This window comes from Dryobates pubescens, chromosome 18, assembly GCF_014839835.1.
Source record: "Dryobates pubescens isolate bDryPub1 chromosome 18, bDryPub1.pri, whole genome shotgun sequence".
Taxonomy (NCBI): domain Eukaryota; kingdom Metazoa; phylum Chordata; class Aves; order Piciformes; family Picidae; genus Dryobates; species Dryobates pubescens.
Genome location: NC_071629.1, coordinates 8943667 through 8953376, shown reverse-complemented (window position 1 = coordinate 8953376; position 9710 = coordinate 8943667). Strand labels below are relative to the sequence as shown.

General features: G+C 49.2%; 1 protein-coding gene across 1 annotated transcript in view; it reads left to right on the top strand.

Annotated features, from left to right (window-relative positions):
- The first annotated feature begins 2048 nt into the window (after positions 1–2048).
- Positions 2049–9710, top strand: part of CD99L2 (CD99 molecule like 2) — a 30265-nt gene continuing 22603 nt past the window's right edge. The window contains exon 1 of the mRNA XM_054169519.1: positions 2049–2169. Coding sequence (XP_054025494.1) covers positions 2112–2169 — 58 coding nt within the window. The 5' untranslated portion in view covers positions 2049–2111. The remainder of the gene's footprint in view (positions 2170–9710) is intronic.

The following is a 9710-nucleotide window of genomic DNA, read 5'->3' as shown; positions in this document are numbered from 1 at the left end:
GCACCCAGGCTCTCCAGCAGCCTTGGGCCCAGACTCCCTTAAAGGCACAACTTGCACTCACCACAGAGAGCCCCAGCTCTGGCTGGGCATGACATGCTAGGGACAGCACCCCCGGATGTCAAGGGGTTTAGCCAGATGAGCTGTTCCATCAAGAATTCCCAATTCTCACAGCCCTGTTTCCATCCAGCCTCGGAGCACAGCGCTGCTGCCTTCCTGCCAATGCCACATTCATACTTTCCTTTGTAGTTATGAATCAACTCACAAGCACTGGTGTGCACCCCAGGCTCACACAGAACAGGAAACAATATAGTGTCACGGGTTGCATCAGCTGCTTCGATGCTCCCTCAGGCCTTCAGGCTTGCAAAAGCTGATCTAACTCTACTATAAAGGCCTTTTTACCCGCCTCCTCCCCCAACAATTACCACAGGCTTGGAAAGCCATTGAAATGCAAATAGCTGATGGAGGTTATTGGGGAACAAATAGGAAGAAACGATATTGTGAATGCATGGACAGCCTTCTGCAGCAGCTGAACTGCATCTTCTCTAGTTCATCTTTTCTGTAAACCAGGACCCCTGTAACTCCCGTTTGCTGCTGCAGCAGCAGAGAGAACTGCATGATACAGAAGCATCTGCATGGTACATGCTGAACTGTGCAACTTTCTGAAACATGCTCTAGTGCAAACTTTAGAGATTTCCCCCTCCAGAAGACTTGTGGAAGGCAAGAAACTGGGAGCTGTGGAGCCTGCAGTCTGCAGTAGAGCATCTTTCCTCCTGCTATCCCATCACAGCCTTCAAATTGAACATTTCTAAAGAGGACAGTAACTCCTCCATGGTTTCTTTGCTCACTATCCTTTCAAGTGATGTTGCCATCAAGGACGAACAGCGCTGTCCAGACCTGATGCAGTAACAACACTCAGCCGCAGCATCAACAAAGAAGATATTTACCTTATTATTACACTTAAAAGAGATGTAGAGAAGAGGGTGCAACACCTGGTGCATACAAACCACAAGGAGCAGCTTGCTTGCATTGGCAAGAAGGTGGCTGAGGGCTGATCTAATTGAAGCTTATAGCTGCATAAGGGCAGTTACCAAGATGACAGCGATAAACTCTTAATGGCAGTGGCAGTCAGTACAACAGGGGTGATGGCCAAAGCATCAGTAAGAGAGAAGGATTGGACCCAGAAGAATCTCCTCCACTAGGCAGTGGGGAGACAGTGCTGTAGATCACCCAGTAAAGTGGAGGAGCCTCCATCCCTTAAAGTTTTCAACTTCCCACCAGACATAGCCCTGGCTGATGTACCCTGCGGTGCGTGGGGCCCGCTCTGAGGGGGCGTTTGGGTTAGAGACCTCCAGAGGTCGCTTCCAGCCAACATTTCCATGGCTCCGTAACCTTCACGTCAAAACCTTAGCACTAAAGCATGCACCAGCTCCCTCCCCTGCACTTCGGCAGAGACCTTTCCCGGGAGCTGGGCAGAGCCTGCACCACCGTCTCATCCCGCCATCACCGCTGCATTCTAGCTAGCGCCCAGAGCCCCCGGGCGTCCTGCCCACTGGCACCCAAGGTTCCCACATTCACCGGGTTCCTGCCCACCGACACCCAGGGCTCCTACGGCCACCGGGGGTCCTGCCCGCTGAGCCCTCCCCACCGCTTTGGCGCATTACATCCACGCTGCACCAGCCCAACATCCCGCAAAGTCTTCCTGCGCATCTCCTCATCGCTGTTTGCAGCCCAGGTTCTCCCCACTCCGGTGAGTAAACATGGGGCTGAGCCCAGCAGCACCCACCGCACACGCCCGGCGGAAGAATGTGCACCAGGGCCGGGGTGGCAGAAACCCGTTTTCGCCGCGACGGGAAGAGGCGAGCAGGGCACGGAGCCACCCAGCGCGGCAGCCTCCGCTGCCAGGGATCCTCCGCGGACCGCAGTTCTCCCCGTCGCTCACTGCTTTCCCTGGCAGGGGCACACGCCCGGGCAGAAAGGCAGCCCAGAGGGTGCGGGAAGCTGGGAGCAGTGGGGGCGGTGGCATCGTGCGCCCGCCCCGCCCCGCCTCGCCTCGTCCCGCCCCGGCGGAGACTGGCGGCTGTTCCGCGGCAGATGCGCAGCCCCGCCGCGACATGGCCAGCCGCCGTCTCCTGGGGCTCCTCCTCGCCTTCGCCGCGCTGCTGGGCGCAGGTAGGGCGGCCCGGCCGCGGGCACCGCGGGGCGGCAGCGGGAGGGGGGAGGCCCGGGGCAGGGGGGTGTCGGGGCGCGGCAGGGGGACGCGGTGCGGTTTGCGCATGATCGCAGCGCCGGGCCCGGCTGAGGCCGGCGGACCCCCTTTCACTGTCCGCCCGGGGTCACCCCGCAGGGCTTGCAGGCACCCCCCGCTATGGTGACTTCTCTAATGGGAGGCCTCCCCCCGCTTGCATGTAATCTCGGGGCCGGGAGAGGCTCTCGGGGGCGGGGAGATGCACCTCCAAGGAGGGTCCCTAGCAGGGGGCTCCCAGGAGGATGCACCGCCCGAGGGATCGCCCTGGGGGGCGGCTGCACCCCCCGAGGCCCCACCCCGCGCAGAGCGCCCCGGCTCCGCAGCTGATGGCGGAACGCCAGCCCCTGCGTAGGGCCGGGCCCGGCCGAGGCCATTCCCTGTCACCCCTCAGGTTCCTTCGGATCCCCCCGGCCTGGACTCTTACCGGCCTCCGATAGGGACTGGCCTTTGTCCCCCCACCCGGCGGCTAGGGATGCGTCTATACAGGTATCTAGCAGATAAGATGGCTCTAAACCCATCATTAGGTGACAATACAGGGGATTAAAGCATCCTCGAATGCGACGGATGTCTCTTTGTGAGAAAGTGTCACAACTGGTATTTAAACGAACGTGCCATTCTGTAGGTATGAAGCCGTGCAGCAGCCCCTGCCTCGAGTAATCTGAAACAGAGGGAGTCATTGGGTAGTCTGGAAAGGAGTTTGTTTTTTTGTCTCTCTGCTTACTGAGCTGTTAGAATAGTGGATTCTCTGCGTGACCCAAATTTCTCAGGATGATGGTTGTATTCTCTCTTATTTCAGTCCCACTGCTATTTCTGCAGATCAGAATGGTCTAACCCAGAAAGCAGTCCCAGTTGGACACTAACTAGAAAGATAGGGGGGAAAAAACCACCAACAACCAAACACGTATTTTGTTTGTTGTTTTCTGGGGGAGGGTGGTTCAGGATTGTTTCGTGGGGTTGCTTTTGTTTGGGTTTTTGTTAGGGGGTGGGAATTAAAATCAATGCAAATCTTACTACAATTATTTTGTTTCTTTAAAAAAAAACTCCAAAAACCTGTTAATATGCTCTATGTTTAAATAGAAAAACAAACAAGTCCTCTGCAAGGTTGTACAGAGCAAATAGGCTGCAATCAGGTAAAAGGTCTTGGGAAGTGTGGTTTTTCTGAGAAACACTGCTGGGCCATGAGCAGCTTCTGCAGTTGGAAGAGATGAGGTTTACCATAAGTCAGCCTAGAATTAGTCTCTGATTGGGTTAGGTACTTACCTGCTCATGCACCTAGAAGGGTAACAGCGTAGTATGGAGTTATTTATGCTCACCAGTGTAGCAGCTGTGGTTTTAGTTAGTGGATATCAGTTTGACAGGCTGAGCTAGAAGACTGAATGAAGTCTGGGTTTAGATTAAACTAATAAAGAAAATCTGATTAGTTAGCAGTAGAGCTATTTGCATTCTGTGTTGTTTGCAGTGTGGGCAAAGAAAAATGCTGTTCTGTTTCATTTTGGAGCACCGAGCTGCAGGGTCCAGCTCTTAAATATCCTTGGCTGTGTTTGTATCGAAAACAATTTCACTGAAACGTTCATAAATCATTCCTGCCAGTGAGGTTTCACAGGTAATTGAGCAACATTAAGTTCAGCTCCTGTCTGAGCTGCTTTAAATTGCCTCTCCATGGAAATAACTATACAAAGGTAAGCAGGTGCTGCACTTGCAACCTCTTCCACGCAGAGCCCTGTCAACACTGGGCACGTAGAGACAGGTACTGGTGTGTGGCTTCAGCCTTTCCACGTGGCCTCTGGTTCCTCCCATGGTGTTTCTGTAGTGGCTCTCCCGCTCCATGGGCAAGTGCCTGCTCCTCCCTCCGTCTACTCTCCCGAATGTTTTGGAGCAGCTTTGCAGTACTCTGACAGAGGCTCAGAAAGTCCTTCCCAACCCTAGCACTGAACTGGCCTTTTGGGTACCAGGGAGACTTCTCTGCTGTCATCCTGTGCCCACAGGAAAATAGGAGGTGGTGGGAAGGAAGGAAGTGGGTTACTGAGGCAGGGCTTTTGACTCTCTCTCTTTTTTTTTTTCCTCTTGTTCTGAAACAGTCTTTCCAGCATTGCTGGTGATGGGTGATTAACTCTTACAAACTCAGAGATTTACAAATTTCAAAGAACCAAGGATAGCAAACTTAGAGAACAAAATTGGTACTTACATGATTCATGGAGCTGAGGTCCAGATCCGCTCCTGGCACGAGAAGAACATGCATCTTGTCTGTGGCTCTCCTGTAGAGCAGGAACAAACCCTCAATTCTTAATTGAAAATACGTGGTGGGGTTTAGGTTTCCTTTTGGTCAAATTCCACAGCATTTCCTTCATACACTACTGTGAGCTTTAGCCATGCTGCATTTTTCTGCACCTCTAAGCTGCCATGCTCCCTGTGCCCTCACCACCCATCTGGCTGAGGGTGCAATGCTAGAAACAGGAATTGCTTGCAGGGCTCCAAGTCATCTTCTACTGCCACTAAACTCAGGTGCAGTTTAATGCAATAAGGGGCAGAAGTATGAAAGTATTTTGAAGCAGAGTAGGAAACCAAATGCCCTGCAAAGCCTTTGCTGCAGCCAGAGGCGAGCACTCCTTGTGCTAGCATGTTTTAAACATGCAGATCTGTGGCTTCTCCAGAAAGTAGTTATATTTGAGTCAGCCAGGCTTAGCCACATGCTTGTGGAAAATCATAAGGAAAACAGTCAGAGAAAGAACTTTCTGTGGTTGTTTTTTCCCCCCTCTCCTATCCTTGCTCTCGTGGTAAGCCAGTGCAGAAACATGCTCATGTGTTTTCCTGGGAAGGCAGCAGATTTGACATCCGAGTACAGCGTCCTTGCAGGTTACCTCTTGTGGGCTGGGCATAAGGGGCACATCTAGATTTTATGCTTTGCCTTGTGTAAGAAAAACTTGAAGAAGTTTGTGATTGCAAACTGGCAACAGGAATAGTTTGGCACATCCTCCAAAGCTACAGTATCAGCAGTGACGGGCGACTCTCTGTGTTGACATCCTGCATCTATTAAGACAGTGTCTCAGAGATCACCTCTCCTCTCGAGTCTGACTACAATATCCCACCAGCAATTACAATAATTACTTAAATGTGAAAGGAATATTAGTATAATTAGTTATTCATAACTATTGCACAGATGGCTGCAGTCACTGCAGGCAGCTCCTCTGCACAACAGTGCCCAACTAAGAGTGCAGAGAAGGCAGAAAGGAGCCAGCTCTTTTCCAGCTGTTTTTTTTGCAGGTGTCCAGGCTCCACTTTGCAGTGGTGGACACAGCTGGCAGAAAAGGGAGTGCTGGTGCCAGGTGACCCACTGGCTCTGTGCCCGTCACTTGCCAGGGTCAATCACCATGCTTGTGGGAGAGATGCAGAAGGAATTACTGGGAGTAGAAGCAAAAGCCTTGGTTTGGCATTGATAGCTGCACTCTGTAAGGTGTTTACCTGCCCACAATTATTTTTTGTTGTTATAATACCTTATTATGTTGTTAAAGTTTTAAGTACTAGGTATCAGTGAGTCAAAGTAACACACTTTAAGAATTATTTTGACTTGGATACTGCCTTTAGTGAGCTTGACAAAGCAGGAAAAGCTAAATGGGTTTTCTTACAAATTATCTCTGATCTTAAATCAAATCTGCATTAATTAAGTGTGCCATGCCCAGATAGTTATGCATATAGCTTTAGAAATAATTAATTTCCATACTCCCTATATTTCAGAACTTTTTCTTCTACCAGCCTAGTGATACCAATGCTTTGAAATGGCCATCTCTTTTTTTTTTGCCTCTACAAAAATGTGTTTTTATTCCTTACCATCTGTTGCAACCCTTTCAGCCCTCGAAGCACATAAACCAGAAGAGTCTATTGATCTCCAGCATTGACTGGAGTAAAGTTTTAGGACTGCTCAGTTTTAAAAACTATTTTGTTTCTCCTTGGAAAAAAAAAAATCTCCTGGAGGTTTAAGGCATTGACTTTACAATTAAGTAAAGGAAGACCCAGGGTTTTATTAGGCAGTGCTTCAGAAGCCACTTCAGTAACAAAACGTACGCTTCATACACTACGTAACACTGATGGCAAAGAGAAAACCTTTGCATTATTTCCTTTTTAATCAGATTGATGAAATTCACAATTGGTGGAAGAGTTTGAACAGAGGAAAACATGGGAAGGTGAATGTGGCATATCAAAACACAGAACATGAAAGGGCCTTTTTTGAAAGGGAAACTTCAAAGCTGGGGACCCAGATGCTGGAGTCACTAGCTGTGATTTATGATGTGAGCGCACGAACACCTTTGCTGAGCGAAGGATGCTTTTGAGAAGAAAACAGAGCCTCAATACAAGCCTGTGAGCCATTGCAAAGCAAGAGGCAAACATTTTCTGTATACCTGCAGGGATTTCAGTGGAGATGCACAAGGTCATGTCTACTTTGGTCTTCTGAAAGCTCAGCCTACTGGTGCGATGTGGCTGAAGTCCATGCTAATATGTATTTACCAAACTGACTTGTAGGCACTCCAGAATCCCTTTTCATTGCTTTCCAACCTTGTCTAGGAAACACAGAGAATTGCTGTGATAGGAGTACCAGGACCACAGGCAGAAAGCCTGCTGAGTGCAAGCTTCTCTTCCCTGAGATACTCACCCACATGAGCAGCATCTTCAGACCTGGCCCACTCCTTCCCTGCTGTAGGGCTTCAGTGCTGGCACATCATATACATGTGGAGAAGCCAAAGAAAGCAAACACAGAGGCCCTGGCATGATTTTAGAGGTGGTGACTCAGAAAGGGAGGAGAGACTGTATACAGCATTGTTCTGCTGTTGCATGACTCCGCAGGTTGGCTCCAAGCAAGCAAGGTGCTGGGCAAAGACAATTGTTCAGCGTTTTGCTTCCCCTTTGCACTGCTCTCTGTGCCTGTGCACCAAGAAACCTGGACAGAAAGACCTTGTCAAAATTGGAAGAATCTTACTGAAATTCTGCTTCAGAAGGATGTGTTCCTGGCTGGGTGTTTAGGGGCAGCTGCACTGGGGAGTCCAGCAGGGAAAGATGGGAAAGATAAACAAGCAGAAGGGTTTTCCAGCCCCTGCTGCAGCTGACAAAGGAGATGCTTGTGCTGTAGAAGGGGCATTAGGTATGTGGGAAGATTTGGAACAGCACATTAATCTGTGACCCTAAAGTGTGGTCTGCTGACAAAAGTGCTTCTAGGGGTAGTTAGGGGAGGGTCTCTATACCAGATAGCTGCTTGCTGTCATCCCATATAGGTCATACAGACAAGTGAAGCATGCATCTCCATGATGACCAACCACCTCCATCTAGGTATCTTCGCTACTGCAGGGCTTGGGTCATCTTTCCAGACAACACAATTTGAGCAAAGCTAATGCCAGACCCTGTCTACCTACTTTGGAGCAAAAACTTTCCTAGGTCCCATCCTGCCACCCAGAAGGTAGCATTCATCTTGGAGATTTCCATACACTGCAAAGCCTGGGCATACCCCAGGGTATGCTTTCACACTATAGAGAGGTAGACCAAGAACTGACAAGCTCCCCCTTGCCCAGCACATTTTCCCACCCAATAAGTTCTTTGGTCCAGGGAATCATAGAATCAATAAGGTTGGAAAAGACCTCAAAGATCATCAAGTCCAACCTTTCACCCAAGACCTCATGACTACTAGACCATGGCACCAAGTGCCACGTCCAATCCCCTCTTGAACACCTCCAGGGATGGTGACTCCACCACCTCCCTGGGCAGCACATTCCCCATACAACCTGATGACAACACAACACTGGTCTGAAGAGGTTGCACATCCCCAGAGCTGAACCATCTAGGGTGATGATTCCAGTGGGTGCAAGCCTGGCCTAAGCATCCCCCTCACTCCCAGGAAAAAAACTTCTTTCTGGCCCTGAAATAGGCTGGTTTCTAACCCAGGTGCTTCAGCTGGGCATCAGCTACTGCTGCTGGTGACAGACCGTCTCACACACTGTCAGGAGCCACTGAGTGGATGCCATGCTGTTTGTGTGTCATTATTTGCCAAGAAACTAGAATCTGCAAGTTCCACAAATCCACAGCACTAAGCTTGGAGCCTGCATCTGCTTTTGAAAACACAGACAGATCCCAGTACATGTCTTTGGCCTCATACAGAAAACAGAGCACTCTTAAAGGAGGTTAAACATATGTTTGGAGAAAAGGTTCTCTCTCATTTGTAATGATGGCCTTAACAGAGTAAATGATTTAGATCACTTTTTGCAGAGGAAGTCTCAGAGCCATAACACTGGAATTAAAGTCACAGTTCACAAACAGTTGGGTTTGTAAATGTTGGTGCTGTTTCCTCCACAAGTAGGGTCAAAAGACCTGCTGGTGGAGTTCTCTTTGAAGTCAGTGAGTGCCTATTTTTGTGTTTAAATTATTTCATGCCACATCCATAGCAAATGGTGCTCTGGTTATAAGGCAGCTGTTTCTCTGGTGATGGGAGGCAAAACGGGTGGCTGTGCACCTCCTTCATCTAGAAAAGTGTTTTGTCTTGGGGTTGAACAGCTGTCTTTCATGATGCAGAAAGTGACAAATTATAGTCATGAATTTTTTTTTCTTATTAAAAGAAATCATTAAATTCTGTCACAAAGGCTTCCAGAACTTGCTCTGATGTCATTGACTTAACATAAACACTTTTCCCCCCCACCAGATCTTTCCCACCCACAGAACAGAGAACTCCACTTTGCCACCTCATAGTGCATTTGGGAGGTGAGGGGAACATGGCAGGTGCTCACCAGCTGGTTGTAGGAGACAGCTCTAGGTTAAAGCAGGCTTCACCTACCCAGTTGCTTGTGCTGGGCACAAGAAGCAGCAGAGGCTAGATGTACACCCCAAACTCTGCTCCCAGGGGACTCCTCCAAATTCCTCTATGAAAACAAGGAGCCAAACCTACCTTATTGAAAAATGAGCTGTTGCAAAAGGCCGAAGGATGTAGCACAGCTTCCAGCTCAGAAAGCAGCTCCTCTTGCTGCAAGCAAGCCAAGAAGAGTGGTGTTGCACCCAGCAGGAAGGGTAAAGTAACCCACCCCAGCAACAGCTGGCCATGGCTGGCAATTTAAAATCACTGCTGTTCTTGCAGCACCTGCTTAAAATTAGCCCCAGCAGATCTCTGCCGTTGCTTCTTGGGGGGGGGGGGGGGGGGGGGGAGAACTGAACTTTCTCTCACCACCACATAATGTATTTATTGTCTCAGGGTGGGGAAGAGAGAACCAGGAGATCAATCTGTAACTGACTGTGATTCAAACTGAACTAAAGCTAAAAATTTAAAGTTGCATTCTACCAATCTACCAATAAAATTAATTTAGAATATCTTTGTTTTCATTATTTCACCAAAACATTGAGCCAGAGTGTTCCAGCAACTGTCCCTTTCTTAAAAGCACAGCCTAAAACAATCACACTTCTTAGTTGGAGTAGGGGGCTGTGTGGTTTCTTACCCTGC